Source organism: Pithys albifrons, chromosome 32 (genome assembly GCF_047495875.1).
Source record: "Pithys albifrons albifrons isolate INPA30051 chromosome 32, PitAlb_v1, whole genome shotgun sequence".
In the NCBI taxonomy this organism is placed as follows: domain Eukaryota; kingdom Metazoa; phylum Chordata; class Aves; order Passeriformes; family Thamnophilidae; genus Pithys; species Pithys albifrons.
The window spans coordinates 582,332-607,621 of NC_092489.1; the positions used below are offsets into that span (position 1 = coordinate 582,332).

At 51.5% G+C, this 25,290-nt stretch overlaps 1 protein-coding gene across 1 annotated transcript in view; it reads right to left on the reverse strand.

The window, feature by feature from the left end:
- Positions 1-25,290, reverse strand: part of LOC139684145 (uncharacterized) — a 1,342,464-nt gene that overhangs the window by 223,265 nt on the left and 1,093,909 nt on the right. The window contains 1 exon segment of the mRNA XM_071579746.1: positions 23,541-24,267. Coding sequence (XP_071435847.1) covers positions 23,541-24,267 — 727 coding nt within the window.

The window sequence follows — 25,290 nt, forward strand, 5'->3', positions numbered from 1 at the left end:
GGGGGTGTAGGGGGTTGGAGGAGTGGGATGGGGAGTCCAGGGGTCCCCAATGTTGAAGAAAGGGGGTCTTGACGTAGGGACACCCAGAAAGCTGGGAAAAGGGTTAAAATTGTCCCCCAGTGTTCCAAACAGGGCAGGGTGTGTGGTCTGGAAAAGCAAGGGTGAGGGTCCCAGAGTTAAGTAAAAGAGGGGTGTAGGGGCTGGAGTGGGTGAGATGGTGAGGAAAGGAGATACAGGAGGGTATTGGTGCAGGATAAGGGGGTGCAGGGGCATCCCAGTTCCTGGAAATGAGGGATCAGGAAGGTCCCAAGGTCAAGAAAAAGCAAGACTAGAGGTGGGGAAAGGTGGCTGGGGGCTGCAGGTTGTGTCTGTGACCAGAAAAGTGAAGTCCAGGGGGTGGCAGGGTAAAGGAATAGGGAGTGTGGAGTTTGGGAGAGACAGGATGGTGTTACAATCTGCTTAAATATTGCAGACATAGCTTGGGTTCAAAATGTTTTCCCCAACAATAGTAAAACTCAATCAATATGACCTCTTAATTAAAAAAATGGCGTTTAGTATTAATTTAAACTTGTTTAAAAATGCAGAGAGAGAGGGAAATAAGGACAGTTTGAAAAACTCTAAGAGTACTTTTTAGAAGCAAAGAAAAAAGTTTACCACCAAAACCAACTTTTTCTGCCAAGTTTGTGTGTGTGTGTGTGTGAGAAAAGCGATGTTGTCTCTGTTCCTGCAGGCAGAGGTGTGGAATGCAGCTCTTGCAGTGCAGATGTGATGCTCAGTCTGTGCTGCTCTCCCTTGTGCAGCAGGGCTGCTCCTCGCTCTCTGCAGAGCTCTCAGGCTCCGCGGAGCTGTCGCTCACGGGCAGCAGCGGCGCAGCCACCCCAGGCTGAACAGGGCCAGGGCTGGGTTAGCAGGAGCAGAACTGACGCAGGGAGCAAGGCAGAGCTCAGCTTTCTCCTCAGTCTGCAGGGGCAGGCAGGCAAGCAGCTTGGGTGGGGAAGAAGGAGGGTGAGAAGGTGAGATGGGTAAGGCAGGGAGGAGGTGGGAGAGGTTCTTGGCTGTGGTTCTCTCTCTCGTTCACCCTACGCACCGAAATTCCAAGGTGTTCTTTGGGAGTTTTATAGACTGCAAAAATACTTAGACACTGTTTTTTACAGGTAGCTTGCAAATTTCTTAAAAGCAGGATATAGTTTTAGCTGAGTCATTACAACAAGAGGATGCTTGTGTGAGTTCTCATCAGGCAAGAAGTTTGGCTGAATTTGCTGCCATGACTTGCAGGAAGCTTGGTGAAAGGCTTTGGCAGGGTGTTTGTTTGTAAGAGAATTCTGTCTTTTTGTCGAACTGCTGACAGAAAATTCTTGGATAGGATGTTTATGACAGGAGAACAATGGGGGAATAATATTTATTCCATTTCTCTGTTATTGGTGTATAACAGATGGGTGGGAAAGGGGGGTCAGGGGGTCCTTGGAGTCAAAGAAGGGGAATGTGGGGGTGAGGTGACCTGGGATGTCTGGAAATGGGGGCCTGAGGGTCCCTGGTGTCAAAGAAAAGGGGGATCCAGGGCCTGGGAGATACAAAATAGGCAGGAAAAGCGGTGCAGGATTATCCTGGAGTCAGAGAAAGGGGTGTCCAAGTTTGGAGAACAGGGAATAGCCATGCAGGGAGGTCCCAGAGCCCAGGAAAAGGAGGTGCAGAGGGATAATGTTAATAGTAGGGAGGAGAAGGAGAAAACAATGGGATGGGGCTCCAAAGTGCTGATTTCCAAAGGCAGAAAAGTGGGGAGAGTGCGGGGAAGTGTCCCCAGGGAAAGTGATCCCAGAACAGATCTGCTGCTCAGGGCCAGAGCAGGGACTGGGAACAAGGATTCTGGGAATTCAGGGCAGTGGAAGGGGAGTTTCCCTCCCCATGCTGCCCATCCTGTGCTTCCCAGAGCCCAGTCACTCCCACTATGAGTCCAGCTGTTCCCACTATATCTGAGTTGCCCAGAACAGAGTCCTAATTGGCCCAGTATGACCCCAGTCTGTCCCAACATGGTCTCAGTGACGCCCAGTAGTGCCCAGTATAGACCCAACCATTTGACTTGCTCCCAGTTGTCCCATATGTGGTTTCAGTTTTCTGCTAGCATAGTCCCAGTAACTCCCACTGTGGTCCCAGTCACCCCCAGTATGGTTCCAGTGACTTCCAGTCTCTGCCAGTATGGTGTCAGGATGATCCCAGTTGGGCCCAGTCTTTGCCAGAAGGACCCCAAAGCTCCTGGATCACGTGGAGGACCCACCCAGAGGAGGGTCCCTCCAAGTTCTGTGGCTGCAGGAAGAGCCCTGAGGAGCCAAGGGCCCCCCAGAGCCACACTACGCAGTAGAAGGTGGTCCCACAAGGCCTCCTGCTGCCCCTCGTGTCCTCCAGCTTGGGCCCAGCTCCTCCTACTGTTATCCCAGTTGCCTTCAACATGGTCCCACTTGCTTCCAGTATCAGCCCAGTCTCATGCCATTAGCTCCAAGTGTGCTCCCAGATATTTTCCAGTCATTGCCGGTATGATCCGAGTCACTCCCAGACAGTCTCATTATGGTCCCAGTATGACTCCAGTGCTCCCAATATTACCCCAGTTCCCCCCACATGCTTCCAGTTGCTCCTTTTTACCCCTACTATGGTTCCACTCACTCCCAGTATATCCCAGTGGAGGGGTGGCTTTATATGTTCGAGAGTCTCTTGACTCTGTTGAACTTGAGGTCAGCAGTGACAAGGTTGAGTGTCTGTGGACCAGAATCAGGGGGAAGGCCAACAGGCCTGACATCCTTGTGGGTGTCTGTTACAGGCCACCCAACCAGGATGATGAAGGAGATGAATTATTCCACAAGTTGCAGGCAGATGTCTCAAAATCTCCAGGCCTTGTTCTTGTGGGTGACTTGAACCTGCCAGATATCTGCTGGGAGCTCAACACAGCAGAGAAGAGGCAGTCTGGGAGATTCCTGGAGTGTATAGAGGATAATTTCCTGCTTCAGCTGGTAAATGAGCCTACCAGGGGTGGGGCCCCTCTACACCTGCTGTTTATAGAGAGGGGCTGGTGGGAGATGTAGTGGTCAGAGGCTGTCTGGGTACAGCGACCATGAAGTAACAGAGTTTTCAGTACTCAGGGATATGAGGAGGGCCATCAATAAAACCTCTTTGCTGGACATCCAGAGGGCAGATTTCAGCCTGGTCAGAAGACTGGACCAGAGCATACCCTGGGAAACAACCCTCAAAAACAAGGGGGTACAGGAGGGATGGATGTGCTTCCAGAAGGAAGTCTTGAGTGCACAGGAACAGCCTGTCCAGGTGTGCCGAAAGGGAAGCCCATGGGGAAGACATCCAGCTTGGTTGTACAGGGAGATTCTGAAGGAAATCAGCAATAAAAAGGGAGCTGACTGAGTGTGGAAAAAAAAAGGTGGCTATTTAGGAAGAGTTTAGGAAGATAGTTAGGTCCTGTAGGAAGAAAATGAGAGACAAAAGTGCAATATGAAGTCAGTTTGGCTACTTCTGTTAGGGATGACAAAAAGTGCTTCTATAAATATGTTAATAGGAAAAGGAGGGACAAGGAAAACCTCCATTCTTTGTTGGACTTGGGGGAGAACATTGTTACCAGAGATGAGGAGAAGGCTGAGGTACTTAACACCTACTTTCCCTCAGTTTTCACCAGTAAGACAGGTGGCCCTGAGGACAACTGGCCTCCTGAGCTGGTAGAAAAGAGACAGGGAGCTGAATAGTCCCGCTGTGTTCCAGGAGGAAATAGTGACTTAGTGAGGCACCTGAATCCTCACAAGTCTGTGGGTCCAGATGGGATCCATGCTGGGGTGATGAGGGAGCTGCTGGAAGAGCTTGCCAAGCCACTCTCCATCATCTCCCAACAGTCCTGACTCTCTGGGGAGGTCCCAGAGGACTGGAAGTTGGACATTGTCACCCCAATCCACAAAAAGGGCTGCAAGGCTGACCCTGGCAACTCCAGCCCTGTCAGCCTGACCTCGGTGCCTGGCAGGGTTATGGAGCAGATCATCATGAGTGCAATCACACAGCACCTAAAGGATGGGCAAGGGCTCAGACCCAGCCAGCATGGGTTTAGGAGGGGCAGGTCCTGTCTGACCAACCTGATCTCCTTTTATGATCAGGTGACCCATGTGGTGGACGAGGGGAAGGCTGTGGATGTGTCTATCTGGACTTCAGCAAGGCCTTTGACACTGTCTCCCACAATATACTCCTGGAAAAGCTGGTAGCCCATGGCTTGGACAGGTGTACCCTCTGCTGGGTCAGGAGCTGGCTGGAGGGCCGGGCCCAGAGAGTGCTGGTGAACGGGGCTGTGTCCAGCTGTCGGCTGGTCACCAATGGTGTTCCCCAGGGGTCTGTGTAGGGCCCAGTCCTGTTTAACATCTTTATTGATAATTTAGATGAGGGGATTGAGTCCATCATCAGTAAATTTGCTGATGACACCAAGTTGGGAGGGAGTGTCGAGCTGCTGGAAGGCAGGAGGGCTCTGCAGAGGGACCTGGATGGACTTCAGAGATGGGCTGATTCCAATGGGATGAAGTTCAACAAGGCCAAGTCCAGGTCCTGCCCTTTGACCACGTGAACCCCTGCAGGGCTCCAGGCTGGGCACAGAGTGGCTGGAGAGCAGCCAGGCAGAGGGACCTGGGGGGACTGAGGGACGGGAAGCTGAACAGGAGCCAACAGTGTGCCCAGGTGGCCAAGAAGTCCAGTGGGATCCTGTCCTGGATCCAAACTAGCGTGGCCAGCAGACCCAGGGCAGTGACCCTTCCCCTGGACTCTGCCTTGGGGAGGCCACACCTTGAGTGTTGTATCTGGGCTCCTCAGTTCAGGAAAGAGATTGAGGGGCTGGAGCGAGTCCAGAGAAGAGCAATGAGGCTGGAGAAGGGATCGGAGCACAAGTGCTGTGGGGAGAGGCTGAGGGAGCTGGGGGTGTTCAGCCTGGAGAAGAGGAGGCTCAGAGATGTTTTCATCACTCTCTATAACTATCTGAAAGGAGACTGTAGACAGGTGGGGATTGGTCTCTTTTCCAAAGCACTCAGCAATAGGAGAAGAGGGCACAGGCTTAAGCTCTGCCAGGGCAGGTTTTAGGTTGGATATCAGGAAGAAGTTCTTCACAGAGAGAGTGCTCAGGCATTGGAATGGCCTGCCCAGGGAGGAGGTGGATTCTCCAACCCTGGAGGTATTTAAGGTGAGACTGGACATGGCACTGACTGCCATGATCTGGTAATCAGAGTGGGGTTGGATTAAGGGTTGGACTTGATGATCTGGGAGGTCTCTTCCAACCCAACTGATTCTGTAATTCTATGAGAAGAGAGCAGGGATGGTGGCAAGGCCCTGTCTTGCCAGAGGCAGAGCACAGGCCCAAGGGGAAGAGCAAAAGAGACAGAAGCTCCACCTCCCTCTCTTTTATACTTCTTGATGCTTCCTGATGGTGTCAGATGATATGAAATACCTCTTTGGTTGCTCAAGTCAGGTGATGCTTGTCCCTTCCAATCTGTGTCACATCCTCTGGGCCTGATGAATTGAGGCCTGGCTGAAGCTAAAGCTAAAACTACCACACCCCATTACATTCTATTCTCAAGCTCCATTTCTATGATGGTTCGGGATAGATTTCACACACTGAGAAATGACTTAACAAAATTCCAGGGATCTTGCTTTCAACTGGCCACATCCTGGGACTGAGAGGATCTCCTCAAATAATATTTTGGGTGTCACTGGAGTCCTCAGGGTGATGGAACCCATGTAGGATCTGCAGCGTTGTCCCAGCTGGGTCATCAATAATTGTCACCAAAAGTCATCAGGAAGGAATGAGACCCTCCAAGCCCCTCCGTGGAGTGTCTGTGACTCAGACACTCCTTTATTCTGGGCAGAGACAGAGAGAGAATCTCTCCAGCTCCATACAAGCCCTTCCAATAGTTCTCACATATTTATACATTTTAGCAAACAAAGAAATTACCGTTTTTTCTTCTAAGATATGCAATTCTCTTCATTAATTGGTATTCTATTCTTTATTGGCTGTTTTGGTCAACATTCTTTGGTGCTTTTATCATTCTGTCTCAGGCAAAGTCTCCAACTCTCAGGCTGAAATGTCTTTGTTCGTCTCCTCTGTACCCTCTGGTTGCTCCAACATGGCTTTGAGGGACCATAATTTTAAGGTCCCAGCTGTCCAATCTTCAGCTCCCTCAGGCTTCTCTTTCCGTCAGAGCCAGTCCAGGGAAACTCAAAGCTTTGGGGCTTTAAAGACCAAACTGAGGAGAGTCTGTGAGAAGTAACGCAGTCAACGATTGCCACTAATTAAAAATGTAGGAAAGTTGTATAATTTGCAGCACTGGGAGTAACTGGGAAGTGGCTTCTTGGGGCTGGCCTGGGATGTGAAGGAACCAAAGGCAAACTGGGAGAAGATCTGTGGAGTCTGAGGAGGTTGGGAAGGCACATTTAGGGTGCTTGGGGTCTCCTGGGAGAGCTGGGGGCAATTGGGAGGAAGTTTAAGGGGTCCTGAGTGGGCTGGGAGGGGGTTTGATGGTTCCTAGTGGGGCTGAGAGGGACTTTGAGGGGTCCTGAAGGGCCGGGTAGGGAGTGGAAGGAGGTTCCAGGTGATCCTGGGTGGGCTCCTGTGACTGGGAGAAGATTTGGGGGAGGTCCTGGACAGGCTGTGGGAGGTTTTAGGGGCTCCTTCCCCCCGGCCCTGCCCGGACCCGCCGCCGGACGCCCCCCAAGACACTGCCGGGGGTCGGGGCTCTGTGTCGGGGTTTGTCCTCCTGAGCTGGTGCTTCTCCGTGTGCCACAAGGGCAGGGGGTCATCTGGCGTCACGTGTCGCCCCCTCTCCTGCTGTCCATCTGCGCCCAGCCGGCTGCTCCCAGTGTTCCCAGTAAAGCTTGCCAGTTCTCCCCAGTCCCGGTCCCGGGGGTGTCTGGGGGGGGGAATCAGCCAGAGAAGGCCCAGAATCATTTTCCAGCCAATCAGAGCACGCGGTGCTGATGACTCCGCAGTTGCCAGGCAGACCCGCAGTACCCCGCGCTCCCCACCCCGAGCCCACACGCGCCCCTCCCTCGCCCCCAGCGCCCCTCGGGATCGCAATTTGGGGCGGGGGGAGGTGGGGGCGGCCAGGCCGGGCCCCCCCGCGCTGTACCGGCCGTGGCGGCTGCGGCGGCGGCCGAGTGTGGGCGGGAGCGGCCAAGAGCCCAGCGCTGCCCCATCCCGAGCTGCCCCAGCTCCATCCCTGCTCCTCCCGCGGGGAGCGGCGGGGCTGCGGGCAAGGGGGGCCCGGGGTGGGGCGCTGGGTCTGGGGGGGAGGAGGAAAAGGGCTGGAGGGGGCGGGACTGTGGGGGCGGAGAAGCAGCAGGAGAGGAGGGACAGAGCAGGGGGAGGTGCCGGGACAGGGGACACAGAGAGAACAAAGCAGCACGTGGTCGGCGCTCGATCGGAAGGTCGGTGTGGGGCGGGGGGGCGAGAGCGGTTTTGGAACCCCTCGGGTTATCTGGGAGGGAACCCCGGGACCCGCGGAGTGGGGAGAGCCGAGAGGGGCGATAGCGGAGCTGGGGAAGCCCCGGAATGGTGGAATTGGGGGCGGGAGCACAGAGGGAGCCCCGGGCCCCTTAAACGGGGGTCCCGGAGAGGGAGAAGCCCCGGCACTGTGGAGATGAGGGGGAAGCAGCAATGCAGGGGAGAGGTGGGACCCCCAAGAGCCTGGAGAAGGCGAGAGCCGAGAGAGGATGGAGCCGTGGGATTCCCGGGATCCCCGGCAGCCCAGAGAGGGTGGGACGGGATCCCCAATACAAGTGGGACCCCCAGCAGTGCAGACAGGGGGACCCCTATAACCCCACCGTGAAGAATGCAGAGAAGAGGAACTGCTGGGAGGGTTGTTTTGGGCTGACTTTTGGTGTTTTGGAGGTATTTAGGGACACAAGATTACAGGTGTTGGAGACCGAGGGCGGGACTAGGGACGGCTGCGGGGAGAGGTGAGGGGAGAGCGGCAAGTTTGGGTGGCTTTTGGGGGTCCCACATTACCCACCCACCCCCTACCCTTCCCTGGGACCCACCGGCGCCATGTTGGCCGTTAGAGTGAAGGTGGAGAAGCCGGGTAAGCCCCTCCCCCATCCCGGGACTGCCGTCGGGTCCGTCAGGTCCATCCCACATCCTCCCCCACCCCCCCCCAAAAAAACAAAAACCCAAACCATCTTGAGATCCCGAAACCCCACACTTAAAACCACAGGATTCCCCAAATCACTTCCTCGACCTTTCAGAGCCCCTCAAAACGCCCCAGAGTTCCCCCCTTCAACCCCCCGAGACTCCCCCAAAGTCCCCCAAAACTCCCCAGACCCCCCTAAACGCTGCACAGATCCTTTCAGAGACCCCCAAAACACCCAAGAGAACCTCTCAGAGACCCCCCAAACTTTCATCCAGACCCTGCAAACCACCCCAACACCACTCAATCCCCCCCCCAGACCTTTCCAAATTCCATCACCCTCCCTCCAAACCCACTCCCAGACCACCTCAAAGATCCCCAGGACCCACAAACGACACCAGAACCCCCCAGGCCTCTCCAAGATACTCTCAAACCAGTCCAGGACCTCCCTAAATTCCCTTCCAGATGCTGAAAAGTACACCAGAATCCTCCTAAATCCCTTCCAGACCTTCCAAACAACCCAGAACCCTCCAACTGCTTCTAGACCAGCCCAGATACTCCCAAACCCTTCCCATAAACCCTCATCCCTGACCCCCGAAAACTCCTTGAAGGGACAGTTGAAACAGAGAGAACTGCAGGTAAGGGAGACACGTGGACAGCCCAAGAAAGCAGGAAAATCAGATTATTTTGATGGGTTTTTTTCGTAGAAGCTGAAAGGAGGAAATTGGGGATGATGCTCTTGGAAAAGGAAACGGTGTGAGCGAGTGAGGGGCAACCACAGTGTGGGGAACAAAGGGAGTCACCCCTAGAGGGGGCATTGCTTGGGGAGCATCCCTGGATGCTGGAAAATCCTGGGATCTTCCCATGCCTCTATGGAGGCGCCTGGCACAGATCCCCTAAAACCCCAAACCATCAAGAGTGGGCAAAAAAACCCAAAATACGCAGATTAAGGAAAAAGAAATTCAAAGCACCAAGATTCACTTCTAAAAAAACCCTCCCAGAAATTTGCTCCCTGTGGTCTCTGTGCTTGGGGTTCTGGGGCTCCTCCCTGTCCAGGCTGTTGGGGGTGTCTTGTGTTTTAGGGTCCCCTCTCTGGGGTTCTGCCTTTTCCAGGCTGCTTGAGACACCGGGAATTTCAGAGGTCCCCCACTCTGTGATCTGAACCCACTGAGTTTCTTTGATTACCCCTCTCCATGATCCCTCCAAGGAATGCCGAGGGTTCCAGGGGTCCTTTCTGCCCTGACTCTCTGCTCAGGGTGCTCAGGGACCCCCCCTGGATCCCAAAATGGACAGGCCAGAGAGGGGGCACCCTCAGGACCCCCATCATCCTGGAGAGGTGGGGCCCTTGGGAACCAGCACCCCAAGCAGAGAGTCAGGAGAGGAGGGACTGCGGGGGCCCAAATCCCCTCTGGTGTCCCTATTTGGGGGTTGAATCTTGGTGTTTTGGGCTGAATTTTAAGGGTGCAGGGGGGACACAGGTGGGGCAGGGGGTTTTCAGGGGGTCACATGGCCAAGGAAAGGGGTGTAATTGCTCAGAGAAGTGGGATGGGAAGCCCAGGGATCTCCTGTGCCCAGGAAAGGGGTGTACAGGATGTTAAGGAACCGTTGTTCATGATGGAGGAAAACCCAGAATGGCCAGAAAAGAGGGGTTCAAGGTTTCCCCCAGTGTTCCAAAAGAATCTGTGGTATGGGAAGTGCAGGACTGGGGGCACTGGGGGTCCCAGAGTCAAGGCAAAGGGGGTGTGGGGACTGGAGGAGGTGGGATGGCACAGAAATGGGGTGCATGGGGGTGTTGGTGTAGGATAAGGGGGGGCAGGGACACCCCAGTGCCTTGGAATGGATGATCAGGATGGGCCCAAGGTAAGGAAGGGTAGGACTAGGAGTGGGGAGAGGTGGTTGCGGGGTGGAGATGGTCCCTGTGCCCAGAATAAGGGGAGTTGAGGAGATGGCAAAGGAAAGGTAAAGGGATTGTGAAGTTTGGGAAAGGCAGGATGAGAGGGAAAAGGAAGGCATGGTGGTCCTGGAGTCAAAGAAAGGGGGATGTGAAGGCTGGTATGCCGGGAATGACCAGGCAGTGGGTTTTAGGGCCCTGGTAGCCTGGAGAGGGCGGGGACCCTGGAGAGGGAGGACCCCCAATACACAGGAGACCCCCAGCAGCCCAGACAGGGAGAACACTCAGAATGCCAAAAGGAGGAGGTCAGAGAGGAGAAGCTCCTGGGAGGGTTTTCTTGAGCTAAATCTTGGTGTTTTGAAGGTTTTTATGGACACAAGATGCCTAGTGACTTTTAGAGAGGGACTTGGGCAACCCAACCCAAGGCACTCGCAGCTTGTTTTCCCTAAAAACCAGGATTTATCCTTCTGAAGGTGTATCGGAATGGCGGAGGAGGCTGTGAGGAAGAGGAAGATGCTGCGGGACCCTAAGGCAGGTGAGGAGGAAGTCAGTGTCCCTTTGCCCCTCTCTTGTGCTGCATCTTCCAGCCCAGCATGGCCCCGGCTGCAGGACAGCCCCGCTGCCGACGCCGTCCTGCCGGGGCCGGGTTTGGGGGGATGTCCTTGACCTTCCCTGTGGGCCGAAGGCAAATGCCCTGCCTGTCCTTGTTCCTTCCTGCCCCAGGCCCCGAGCTGAGCACGGGGAGCACGGAGGACAAATCCCCCCAGCAGAATCTGGTGGCAGAGGCCACTTTGAACAGCTCCACAGAGCAGGAAGTCACCGAGGAGAAAACGCCACGGAGATCCCTCAGGAGGAGAAGCTCTCAACCGAGTTTTGGGTCCTCCGAGCAGGATAGAGCCACCCAGCGTGGGAAAGATGGCCAGAGCTTCAACGAGAGCTCTGAGCTGGGGGTGCAGCAGCAGCTTCAGAACACGGAGAAGCGCTACAAGTGCTTGGAATGTGGGAAGGGATTCAGCAAGAGATCCAACCTGATCCAGCACCAGCACATCCACACTGGGGAGCGGCCCCACAAGTGTAGGGAATGTGGGAAGGGCTTCAGTCACAGGTCCAACCTGATCCGTCACCAGATGATCCACACTGGGGAATGTCCCTACGAGTGTTCCCAGTGTGGGAAGAGGTGTCGGACCATCTCTAATCTCCTCGTACATCAGCGCACACACACAGGGGAGAGGCCCTTCTGCTGCACCGACTGCGGGAAGAGATTCAGCCAGAGCTCCAACCTCTTTACCCACAGGAGGCTCCACACCAGGGGCAGGCGTCACAAATGTGGGGACTGTGGTAAGAGCTTCATTCGTAACTCTGAGCTCATCATCCACCGGATGACCCACACTGAAGAAAGGCCATTTGAGTGTCCCGAGTGTGGGAAGAGGTTTCAGACCAGCTCAATTCTCCTCAAACAGCGCACACACATGGACGAGAGGCCCTTCTGCTGCACCGACTGCGGGAGGAGATTCAACCATAAATCCGACCTCATCACTCACCGGCGTAGCCACACTGGGGAGAGGCCTTATGACTGTGACGAGTGTGGGAAGAGCTTCACCAGCAGCTCTGCCTTGACCAAACACCAACGGACCCACCAGTGAGGGAAGCCCCACGAGTGCCCTGACTGTGGGAAAAGCTTCATCTGCTGCTCCATCTCTATCACCCACATTCCTTGTGACCCACATTAGGAAGACCCCTGGCTGGTCTCCACATCCTCCTGGCTCTCCATGGGCATTTGAATTAACCCAGGGGGAGGAACATCCATGGTGTCATGGGTTTAGTTAGGCCCAGATTTAGGCTGTAGCTTTTAGAGCAAGGCCATGGACAATCATCTGACTGGAGCTGGGTCAGCCCAGCTGACTCCTACTGGCCAAGTCTATTGCATCCCATATTCTGACATCATCTCAGATAGAAGAAGAGAGGGAGGAGGGATTTTCCTTCTTCTTCTTGCTGGATGATCAAGGAGTTTCTTGGCATTGCAGAGCTCCTGGGGGGAGACCAAGATACTGGGGAAGTTGAAATTTATTTCCTGTTTGTTCTTGCTACCTTTTATTCTTAGTCTGTAGTTTGTATTTGTTTTGGTTTCTATTTTATTTTCTGTTTAATATACATTGCTCTGCTGAACTGTGTCCTGTGTTTTGGTTTTTGGGGGACAGAAGAGGAGACTTTGCCTCTGAAATGAGTACTTGGCATTTTGCCACATCAAAACCATCACATATGGGGACACAGACTGAAGTGGTAAATTCATTGGGAAGGGGGAGTTGCTGACTTTTGACCCTAAAAATCTCCCCTGCTCCATACCCTGAGTTTATCTTGTGGCCTCAAGGAATCCTGAATGGTGTTTCAGAACTTTTCTAAACTCAATAATTCCATAATTCCAATTCTCTGTTGTTCTGCCTCTCTGTGGGCCACCCAAGCCAACCCCATGTACAATCAGAAGATTCATTTTTTTGTCCTTTTTTATTTTATTTGTTCCATTTTAATCCCTTAATATCACCTGAAATTGAGATTAAAATGAAGAAATTGAAAAAAGACATCTAAATTTCCACCATTCTCCTGGAAATTGGGGCAGGGATTTAGGCTTCAAAGAGATATTCAGGATGATTTCATGGTTCTGTGGGGATTTGGGAGAGTTTTCCCCAAAATTGGAGGTGTCCAGACAGACTGACATTTCTCCATCGTTTTGCACTCCAATATCTGAGAGGGATTGATCTGTCAGCTCATAACACCTCAATCCCACCCCAAAATGGCTCCATGCCAACATGAATTGACTCAATCCCATCCCAAAATGGTTTAATGCAACTTGAACCCACTTAAGGGGAGTCAGCAGCAGGAGAAGGGGTGCTACAAACCCAGGGAGGATGGGATAAAATTGGGAGGGCTTGGATGCAAATTGGGAGGGTTGGGATGGGACTTGGAGGGGGATGGGTTGGGGATTGGGAGACAAGAGATGGGGTGTGTGGGAAAACTGAGGGAGCTTCTGGGGTGTGCTCCTGTCCTGAGGGGGGTACTGTGAGGGAGTGTGGGGGACATGTGACATCAGCACTTGGAATGGCGCCCCACAGGGAGGGACACAGGGAGCTCTTTTTGAGGGGATCCTGCTGCTTCCCAGCAGTTCAGGGGGCTTTAAATATCTTTTGAGGGTTTCCCTTCTCTTTTTCATGGGCTGAATTGAACCTCTTCCATCTTGGGGGGATGAGATGACCCTATTGACTGAAAAATCCTGCTGTTTTCAACCAATTTTTAGGGGTTCTAATTAGCTCTTGGGAGACACTTCCTCATGCTGGGGGTCGCAGGGACCCCCTGGCTCCACTGGGGGCTGAGGGGGCTTAAAATGCCCAGTTTTGAAGTGTTACAAGTGGCTTGTGGAAGGCCCAAGTTTGATGCACATCCCACCTGCAGGAGGGTGTCCCCCCTTCCTCCATGCCTGCTGGGGTTGGGCTGGGACCCCTTCCCACACAGGGGGCACCCATAGTTCTTTCTGGGGGATGAGGTTCCTCATGCCCTGGGACCAGCCCAGCTGGTGTCACAGAATCCCAGAATGTGCTGAGTGGGAAGGGACCCCCACGATCATGGAGTCCAACCCTCAGCCCTGCACAGGCCCATCCCCAAGAATCACATCCTGTACCCCAGAGCATCATTGAAAGCCTCCTGGAGCTCTGTCAGCCTTGGGGCTGTGCCCACTGCCGTGGGGTGCCTGGTCAGTGCCCACCACCCTCTGGGGGAAGAACCTCTTTGTAAGATCCAACCTAATCCTGCCCTGGCACAACTCCAGCCTTTTCCTGGGTGCTGTCCCTGGTCTCCACAGAGCAGAGATCAGTGCCTGCCCCTCCTCTGCCCCTGCCCAGGAAGTTGTACCTGCAATGAGGTGTCCCCTCAGTCTCCTCTTGTGCAGCTGAACACACCAAGTGCCCTCAGCTGCTCCTCACACGCTTCCCCTGCAGGCCCTTCCCCTCTTGTTGTCCTCCTTTGGACACTCTCTAATGGCTCAATGTCTTCCTTCTGTTGTGGTGTCCCGATATTTCAGGTGAGGGAACTGCCAGGGCTGTGTGATGTGGGGTCTGAGGGTGCCCAGGGGCCACTGTGACACTGCAGGGCCTCCTGGAACCCAGGGGATATTGTGACACTGCAGGGCCTCCTGGAACCCAAGGGACAATGTGACACTGCAGGGCCTCCTGGAACCCAGGGGATACTGTGACACTGCAGGGCCTCCTGGAACCCAGGGGACACTGTGACACTGGAGGAACGAGGGGACTTTGTGAGAGTCAGAGAGTCACCAGCCCTCCCCGGCACTGGTCAGCAGCACAGAGGGGCAGTGGCCATCCCTGGTGCCACAAGAGGAGCCCAATTGGGCCTCTGTGTGTCCAGCAGCAAAGGCAGACAGACACACACCCATTTAGAAGAGGCAGCTGCAGCTGCTCCTGAGTGTGCCCAGCAGGGCAGAGAGACGGAGAGGCTGCACAGGAGGAGGCAGATGCAGCTGCTCCTGGTGGCTCTACAAGGGGTGGTTGTAGGAAAGGGAGTTTTGAGGCTGGCAGGTGTGAAGTTACATTTCCTGAACAGCAACCCTTGGAGATAAGCAAAGGACAGCTGATCTTCTGCAACTGGCAGGCCCAGGCTCCAGAACACCACAGGCTGGTTGTGTTTCCATATGTGTGTTCCTCTGTCTGCTCTCACCCTCCCAAACCCCCTATATCTGCTGGGTCTGTTTTCCATCTGCAAGGAGATTGAAAGCCCTGAGCCATCCCCCCATTGGTAATAACTTTTTATGAATATTGATTTAACTAATGATTAATTAAATATGACTTTACCTTAAAGATGTGACAAAATATCATAACCCTTTCTACTAAAAGGAATAACAGAAGCCAAAAAAACCTTCTCTACCCTTTCCAAGGAATGTTAAAATAAATATAAGGCTTATTCCATGAAAGGAAAGGCAAACAACAACGCCTTTAAGAGAAAAGCTTTCAACAAGCTGCAAACATGTCACCTTTCTGTATCTCAGTTTCTAACATATTTTATAGCAGTCACACTCTAAGATAGTGTCGTGGTGTAGGTTTATTATTCTAGTTATTTATCAAATATATTAATTGTTTCATTTTATTCTGCAAAGTTATGGCATAGAAACACACAAGTGTGGACTTTTGTAAAGTATCATTACTGTTATTAAGACCAATGTTTTTGTATCTGAAAAAGGCCTTAAATATCTAAACCAGTATAATTTTTGGTGTGCAAAATATCCGTCAGGTGAAAAGTACTGTCTAAATTTCAAGTGGCTTTCCAAAGTTCTGATGCTTTAAAAGCTTTATCTAACCATTGGAACACCTACTGCAAATAGTAAAAATAGTTTAAAAGTTTAAATTCTATTTAATACCTTTGTTCCTGAGCTCATTAGTGTTTTCCCTGTTAACAATTCCCTTCATGGTATGAATGAGTGTGTTGTTCGTTGCTTTTACTCCTACCTGCATTAACTATCAGTCTTTCAATGAGTTTCTCTATAATTTACTGTACTCTAATGGCTCAAGAAGAAGCCAACACTGGAGTTGTGGTGTTGGGAAGTGGGGAGACTCCTGCAGTGGCAGCTGAGGTGACTTGGCTGGGAAGGGTCGCACAAAGCTCTCTCCTCACTCTCTCCCTTCTCGGCCTGTTTTCCTCAAAGCTGCAGCACTTGCAAGTTACATTGGAGTGAGATGTAAATAATGGATAAAATCAGAATTTTAAAATGATCAACAGTTCTCTTATTGCAGCTTATTAATGGAACCTTCACACAATTGGTAAAACACTTATTTTGGTTGTCAAGTACAGAAATGACACTATTTTTATAGAATTTGTTAATTTTTAGCATTAAGTACTAGCAATTGTTTTAAGCTTTTGTTTGACCAAGTAATGATAATCCAACCAAGCAAGCAAATTCAAAGGTAGCCTTACTAACCTTTCTCTAAATTATTGATATCCATGACAGGAACCAAGACAATGGAAGTTTTACAGATGTAATAATTTTTGCTGAGTGTTCAAATAATCATGCCCTGTATTTTTTTGGATCCACACCCAGCAAATATCCAATGATACCTCTCTTATTTGCCATGCAAGAACAAGAAAAAAAGTGGCAGTATTTGCTTGTATGTGTGTGAAAGAATTTTTGAACATTAAATGGAACATGAAGGAGAGATATGTCTACGTTTTAGAAAATTATATTCTTATCAAAGCAGCAACTCAAGAAACAAGGAAAAGTGTGAGGTGAAGACAAGCACAATTTCTCATTTCATAATTATAAGGCACAGCAAGTAAATTCCTAAGGCTGTTTTGAGTGATTGCATGAATGGGGGCTGGCCTGGATGGATGTGTGTGAGTACAGGAATCATGTATGGATGTGACTCCTGAATGCACTTACCCCACTGACAGAGCCACAACTCCCCCATCTATGCACAGGGACCCACTGACAAAAGTACAAAGTTATTCATTTGCAGAAATACTTACATAAAGTTAAAAGTCAAGGCAAGCAGAAACCCTAAAAATTAACTAAAGCTATTTGTATGATTAAGATTATTCATTTATAAGTCATTTTAAATGAAGATTTTAAGGTTATCTTAAATAAAGATTCATAAGAATAAATTCTGAATGAAACAGTGATCATTCTAAATCAATTCATATAGGCTTTAAGGATTTCAGAAACCTTTGGATGACTTGTTTATCTTGAAACCCTAGTTGGAAAAGCATTTATTCTGGTATTGATGGGTCTGGTATTAATGGGTCTGTTTCCATTTTTTATTATGCTCTGAATTTTTGTTTATTGTCTTGTATGCAATGTATGATTTATTGTAATTTTAAAAGTTTCAGTTTTTCAGGTATAAAACAAGAAAGGCCGAGATGTAGGAATGGAAGTTTTGGAGATGGCAGATATGGAGTTAAATTTCCTGAACAGCAACCCTTGGAGATAAGCAAAGGACAGCTGATCTTCTGCCACTGGCAGGCCCAGGCACCAGAACACCACAGGCTGTTTGTGTTTGCATGTGTGTATTCTCTCTGCCCTCACCCTCCAACACCCCTCACCTGCTGGGTCTCTGTTCCCTTTGCAAGGAGGTCAAAGCCCTGATTCACCCCCCATGGGGGAGGTTATCAGTAACCCTGCCCCTGCCTCAGTCTCTGCCTCTGAGCTCTGTATATTGTCATGTGAAACTCAATAAATTACCTCCCTTGGCCTGAACTGCAGATTGTCATTGTGGTTTGACTCAGGGGGAGCCTTATTCCTCAGGACAGCAGGGCACTTGCCCAGCCAGTTTACAGCCCCTGTGCTGCTGCCCAAGAGTCCATGCACAGGGAACAAAGAGCATTGGGTGGTGTCATGTCCATGGCTTGCCAAACAGCAACCAATTCAGCCAAGTGGCTGCTGCCTCCTTCCCCCTCAGCCACCAACTCTGTGTGTGGGGCTGCAGTGAGTGCTGCAGCTTTCCAGCATGGTCTGCCATGGGGAATCCCTGCCCTGCCCTCAGGAAACCATGCTGTTTGTTTCTGAGTGTCTGTGAGCTGATTGGAGGGCTTTCCCCACCCACCTATTTGGTAGTTGTGCATGTTGTGGGTCCCTTAGTCAGGCTCGGTGTGTCTTTGACTCACTAACTCTGCTCTTCTGACCCCTGTTCAAACTGAGTCTTCTTTTGCGTAACTTTGTGCCATGGCTTAAAGTGGCACTGCTAAACCAGGTACATGTGATCTCCAGCTCCCAACAGCACCTAAAAAGTGCTCTACTCCTTTCTTATCTTCTGGAGTGGGACAGGTTTGAATGCTGGCTAAGGCTTTCTCTGGGATTTGATGAATTCTCTGGGTCCATGTGATGCCCAAATATTTGACTTCTTGGACTGGACCCTGTATTTCAGTGGGATTCACTGCCCATCCGCAGCACCTTAACAATGCAAGGATGGCATCCAGTTGTTGTTGCACCTGATGGTGATCAGGTCCCTGTGTCAGGAGACCATCTGTGCCCTGAAGGATCTGTACCTGGGCAGGTGCAGTGTGTTGTGCTCCAGTGCAGTGTGTGGCTTGGGGACAAAAGGCAGGGCTGTGCTTGTAGCCCTGGGGCAGGTGGGTGAAGGTGTCCTGGTTCCCACCCCACAGAAATGGGAATGGATCCTGTGCTCTGGGTGAAACTGGAATTGTGACAAATGCATTGGCTGCATCAATAACAGTGTTCCCTGTCCCTGGATGTGCCTGGGGTGGGGCACTGATGTTGCAGCTTCAGAAACAGCAGCACTTGTGGGGGGTGTCTGTTTGTTCACTGCCCTGGAATCTCCAGTCACCCACCAGCTGCCACCCGAGTCCTTCACAGCCCAGACAGGGCTGTGAACAGGAGAATGTGCATGACAGACACCACCTGCTTGGAACAAAGCATTGAGAGAGGCTTGAATTTCTGCATCTCCTCCCAGAAATTTACACTGTTTCATCTTTACAATTTCTATAGCTGTGGGAATGTTTGCTTCTTGTTGTGTAAGTCCCACAGTGACAGCTCTGGCATGGAGCCACCACGTGGCACCAAATTTCTGATATGTACCTCTGATTTCTAAGGATGTACCCCATAATATATGTATTTATATGATGTATTCACAGTTTGAAGCAATAACAGAATATCTGTGAGGGTCTCAGTGCCCAATTTGCATTTCCAGTTTAGTAATTTTCTCAGTTACTGGTTGATCCCCCAGCCCCCACCCCAGGGCAGGTTTTCTCTGTGTTTTGTCTGGATTGCTGTGTATTACAGTGACCTCCCCCCGTGTACAGAAGCACTCAGGCCCCCTGTTTATTCCCATCAGATGCCAGATGGTACACTGGGTGAAAGGGTGAGGGTCGTCTCTAAACTCACATCATTCCGGTGTGGGGGCTTGGTCTCTTCCCTGTTCAGTTTTTATGTGTCTCTCTGCCTCAGCTTCAGCTTTTTGTTTCATTTCTGATGCAATCAACAGTCACCTGGCCATTCATCAGGTGTGACTGAGCCACTCTTTGGATCATGGATGGGGAGTTTGCAATAATTCTTCTCAGTATTTCAACACTCCCATGGGGTCTTTGGCTTCCCACAGTTCAAACTTAATGCCTGTACAAGTTTGTAGTTTATCCCACAGTGCACTCCACAGTTCCTGTTTCCACCCTGGTGGCTCCACTGGAGAAGCCACAGACTGAGGCTCTTTTTAAAGAACATCTCTACACTACAAACACAACACAACAACAAACTATTCTACACAGACAAAACACACAGATTATCACAACACTTCCAACAAAAATAACACTTCATAACACACTTCACTCGATATCGTCCTGTGACACCACACACACAAAGGACTGAGGGGTTTTTGCTGACTGTGCTAACACAGCACTGACTGCAGAGGGGATCAGGTTACACCTACAGGGTCCACACTGTGCAATAACAAAAAGGTATGGCACTGTCTCCACAGCAGATAAAGGAAAAACACAGATATGAGTTGTCACCACCCACCCACTGGGAACAGCATCTCTTGGTGCAGCTCAGCATCCACTGATCAAGCCCAGTCTGTGTTGCCTGGGGAACAGTGTCTGTCAGCCCAGCTGTGCCCTGCACTGACTGAGCCCTGGGTTTTATGCCCTGGGGAACAGTGTCTGTCAGTCCAACTGTGCCCTGCACTGACTGAGCCCTGGGTTTTATGCCCTGGGGAACAGTGTCTGCCAGTCCAGCTGTGCCCTGCACTGATTGAGCCCTGGGTTTTATGCCCTGGGGAACAGTGTCTGTCAGTCCAGCTGTGCCCTGCACTGACTGAACCCTGGGTTTTATGCCATGGGGAACAGTGTCTGTCAGTCCAGCTGTGCCCTGCACTGACTTAACCCTCTTCACCTCTGTGTCAGTTTTTGTGCTCTCAGAAGCTCACCCTCATTGCCAATTTTCTGTTACAGGTTCAGGAGGATTCCCACGCTGTATTTAGGCAGGATGAGGTGCTGTTTTGTTCTGTGACTGGCCTTGATGCCTCTGAGAGTCTGTTCTTCTCTTGGAAAGTGATGGAAAACAAGAACTGATAATGAGGGATTTCGGCCCTGAAGGAGAAGCATCTTGTGTACACAGGGACTGTTTTGCAGCCTGGCTGCTTGTTGACAGCCACTCAAGGATGAGTCAAGGAGAAAAGGGTGAGGAAGATGATGAAAATTCCTGACCGACCAAGAAAGGGAGACCCTCGATAGACACTGTGCAGGCTCAGGGGATCTCCAGTTACACAATGGGGGGAGGGAGTGGTGGCCTCTCTCTGGGCTGTGCTGGCCACAGACACCCAGACAGATGTCCCAGAGCGAGTGTATCCAAACAGGCAGTCCCTGCTCCAGGAGGAGGTGTGTGCTGGCACCGAGGACAGCGGTGCCTCCCACGGGGACGCTGCTGAGCGTGTTGAGCCACCCAAAGCCAAGGATGCAGCAGCTGCTCAGACTGGGGATCCTGAGCACACTGGGATCGGGACAGAAACTGTGGGAGAGGTACAGGAACTGTGTGAGTGGTGTGTGAGCGAGTGGGAGATGTCTTGGGTCTTGTGTTTTGTACCCTCTTCTCAGTTTTTCTTCTTTCCTTTGCTATTTCACTTGAATAAATGCTGTTTACTCATATTTTAAATGGTGGCATAGTTTCAGCTCAGAGTCCTTCTGAACCCTCCCTAGAACAAATATCCTGAGAAACATTGAGATCAACCACTAAGAACTATAAAACATCAAGACTCAGCCAAACAATAGTTCAAACAATGATCATTCTGTCCCTGAAAAGAGTCCCACAAATTTCCTCTCTCTGGTCTCTCCACTCTGGTGTTCTGGGGGTCTCCCCTGTTCAGGATGGGAGTCTCACTTAGAGATGCCAAAGGTGCTGGGGGGCTTGGGAGTCATTTCTGCCCTGACTCTGCTTCAGGGTGCCATTCCCAGAGATTCCTCCTCTCTGGGTTCTCCAATTTTTTGACTCAGTGGTCACTCCTGTGCGGACTCCCCCTTCCAGGCTGCTGGGGGGCCTCCAGCTCAGCTTTTGCCCCTCTCCCCTCCTCATCTGTAGATCCTGAGATTAGCTCAGTGGGTTAAAACTTGGTTGGAATAATGCCAAGGTCATAAGTTCAATCCCCTGTGTGGGCCATTGACTTAAGAGTTGGACTCGATCCTTGTGGGTCCCTTCCAACTCAGAATAGTCTGTCTGTCTGTGAAGTCTGTCTGGGAAGTCACCGGGCACCTGGTGTCCATCAAAAGCTACAAAACACTGAGATTCTGGCAAAAAACCTTCACAAATATCAAAACTAAAAAACATCAAGTTTAAGCCAAAACCCACTTCAAAATATGAAGATTAAGCGAAAAAAATCTCTCTGAGGAATTTCCCTTTTCTGGTCTTTCCATTTCAGTGTTCTGCTTTCAACCCTGTCTGGGCGGCCAGAGGACTCACCTGTATTGGGATTGGTGGGTACTATTTCTCTCTCAGCCTCAGGTGTAAATTGGGGCACAGGGTGTGCCTCTTGGGGATGGGTCTGTGCAGGGCTGGACTCCATGATCCTTGGGAGTCCCTTCCCACTCAGCACATTCTGGGATTCTGTGACACCAGCTGGGCTGGTCCCAGTGCATGAGGAGCCTCATTCCCCAGAAAGAACTGTGGGTGCCCCAGTGTGGGGAGGGGTCCCAACCCCACCCCAGCAGGCCTGGAGGAAGGGGGGACACCCTTCTGCAGGTGGGATGTGCATCAAACTTGGGCCTTCCACAAGCCTCTTGTAACACCTCAAAACTGCACATTAACAGCCCCCCAGCCCTCAGTGGAGACAGGGGGTCCCTGCAACCCCCAGAATGAGGAAGGGACTCGCAAGAGCCATTTAGACTCCCTAAAAATTGGTTGAAAACAGCAGGATTTTTCTCTCAATAGGGTCATCTCATCCCCCCAAAATGCAAGAGGTTCAACTCAGTCCATAAAAAAGAGGAGGGAAACCCTCAAAAGATATTTAAAGCCCCCTGAAGAAGTGGGAAGCAGCAGGATCCCCTCAAAAAGAGCTCCATGTGTCCTTTCCTGTGGTGCCCCACTCAAAGTTCTGATGTCACATGTCCCCTACACTCCCTCACAGTACCCCCCTCAGGACAGGAGGGCACACCAGAACCTCCCTCACTTTTTCCACACATCCCATCTCTTGTCTCCCAATCCCCAACCCATCCCTCTCCAAGTCCCATCCCAACCCTTCCAATTTGCATCCAAGCCCTCCCAATTTTATCCCATCCTCCCTGGGTTTGTAGCACCCCTTCTCCTGCTGCTGACTCCCCCTAAGTGGGTTCAAGTTGCATTAAAACATTTTGGGATGGGATTGAGTCATTTCAAGTTGGCATGGAGCCATTTTGGGGTGGGATTGAGGTGTTATGAGCTGACAGATCAATCCCTCTTGGATATTGGACTGCAAAATGATGGAGAAATGTCAGTCGGTCTGGACACCTCCAATTTTGGGGAAAACTCTCCCAAATCCCCAGAGAACCCTGAAATATTCCTGAATATCCCTTTGAATCCCAAATTCCTGCCCCAGTTCCCAGGAGAATGGTGGAAATTTAGATGTCTTTGTTCAATTTCTTTATTTTAACCTCAATTTCAGGTGATTTTAAGAGATGAAGATGGATCAAATAAATAAAAAAAGCAAAAAAGTGAATCATGTGAATGTGCATGGGGTTGGGTGGCCCACAGAGAGGCAGAGCCACAGAAAATTGGAATTATGGAATTATTGAGTATAGAAAAGTTCTGAAACACCATTCAGGATTCCTTGAGGCCACAAGATAAACTAAGGGTATGGAGCAGGGGAGATTTTTAGGGTCAAAAGTCAGCAACTCCCCCTTCCCAATGAATTTCCCACTTCAGTCTGTGTCCCCATATGTGATGGCTTTGATGTGGCAAAATGCCAAGTACTCATTTCACAGGCAAAGTCTCCTCTTCTGTCCCCTAAAAACCAAAACACAGGACATACTTCAGCAGAACAAGGTATATTGATCAGAAAAAATAGAAACCAAAAGAAATACAAAGTACAGACTAAGAATAAAAGGAAGCAAGAACAAACAGGAAATAAATTTCAACTTCCCCAGTATCTTGGTCTCCCCGCAGGAGCTCTGCAATGCCAACAAACTCCTTGCTCATCCGGCAAGAAGAAGGAAAATCCCTCCTCCCTCTCTTCTTCTATCTGAGATGATGTCAGAATATGGGATGCAATAGAGTTGGCCAGTAGGAGTCAGCTGGGCTGACCCAGATCGAGTCAACTGATTGTCCAAGGCCTTGCTCTTAAAACTAAAGCCTAAATCTGGGCCTAACTAAACCCATGACACCATGGATGTTCCTCCCCCTGTGTTAAGTGCCCACGGAGAACCAGGAGGATGTGGAGACCACGAGCCAGGGGTATTCCTAATGTGGGGCACAAGGAATGTGGGTGACAGAGATGGAGCAGCAGATGAAGCTTTTCCCACAGTCGGGGCACTCGTGCATCTTCCCTCACTGGTGGGTCCGTTGGTGTCTGGTCAAGTTAGAGCTGTGGGTGAAGCTCTTCCCACACTCGTCACACATCTAAGGCCTCTCCCCGGTATGGATACGCCGGTGCCGGATGAGGTGGGAGTTGCTGTTGAATCTCTTCCCGCAGTCGGTGCAGCAGAAGGGCCTCTCCCCGGTGTGTGTGCGCTGATGCTTGAGGAGATCTGAGCTGGTCTGAAACCTCTTCCCACACTCGGAACACTCAAACGGCCTTTCCCCAGTGTGGGTCATCTGGTGGATGATGAGCTCAGAGTTACGGATGAAGCTCTTCCCACAGTCCCCACATTTGTGAGGTCTCTCACCGGTGTGGAGGCGCCGGTGGTAGATGAGGTGGGAGTTCTTTTTGAATCTCTTCCCGCACTCGGTGCAGCAGAAGGGCCTCTCCCCTGTGTGTGTGCGCTGATGCTCGAGGAGATGGGACCTGGTCCGACACCTCTTCCCACACTGGGAACACTCATAGGGACATTCCCCAGTGTGGATCATCTGGTGGCTGATCAGGTGGGAGCTCCGACTGAAGCCTTTCCCACATTCCCTACACATGTAGGGCCATTCCCCAGTGTGGATGTGCTGATGGCGAATCAGGTTGGAGCTCTGGCTGAATCCCTTCCCACATTCCAAGCACTTGTAGCACTTCTCCCTGCTCTGAAGCTGCTGCTGCACCCCCAGCTCAGAGCTCTGGTTGAAGCTCTGGCCATCTTTCCCATGCTGGGTGGCTCTATCCTGATTGGAGGACCCAAAACTCGGTTGAGAGCTTCTCCTCCTGAGGGATCTCCGTGGCTTTTTCTCCTCGGTGACTTCCTGCTCTGTGGAGCTGTTCAAAGTAGCCTCTGCCACCAGGTTCTGCTGGGGGGATTTGTCCTCCGTGCTCCCCGTGCTCAGCTCGGGGCCTGGGCCAGGAAGGAACAAGGACACTCAGGGCATTTGCCTCCGGCCCACAGGGAAGGCCAAGGACATCCCCCCAAACCCGGCCCCGGCAGGACGGCGTCGGCAGCGGGGTTGTCCTGCAGCCGGGGCCATGCTGGGCTGGAAGATGCAGCACAAGAGAGGGGCAAAGGGGCACTGACTTCCTCCTCACCTGCCTGGGGGTCCCGGGGCATCTTCCTCTTCCTTGCAGCCTCCTCCTCCATCTGGCCAAGCTTTGGAAAGGAAAAATCCTGGTTTTTTTAGGGAAAAAAGAAGGTGTGAGCACAATGGGTTGGGGGTTCCTCTTGCCCCAATCCATCTCTAGAAATCACTGGTCTCCTCGTGGCCTAAAAAACCTGTAAAACACCAAGATTCAGCCCAAAAAACCCTCCCAGAAGTTCTTTGTCTTTGGCCTCTCTTCTTTGGGTTTCTGGGTGTCCCTCCTGTCATGGATGCTGGGGTCTCCTGTGTACGGGGGGTCCTGCCTCTCCAGGGTCCCCACCCTCTCAAGGCTGCCGGGGCTCCAGGACCCCCCTACCTGGCCACTCCTGGTTTTTCAGCTCCCAAACCCCCATTTCTTTGACACCAGGATCCCTATGATCCCCCTTTCCCACCATCCCACATCTCTCAGACTCCACACTCCCTTTTCCTTTAACCTGACACCCCCTGGACTCCTCTTTCTGCATATAGGGACCCACTGCACCCCTCAATAATCTTTCCCCACCTCCAGTCCTGCTTTTTCTTCACTTTGGTCCCCTCCTGCTCCCACATTCCCAGGCAGTGGGAAGCCCCTGCACCCCCTTATCCTGCACCAA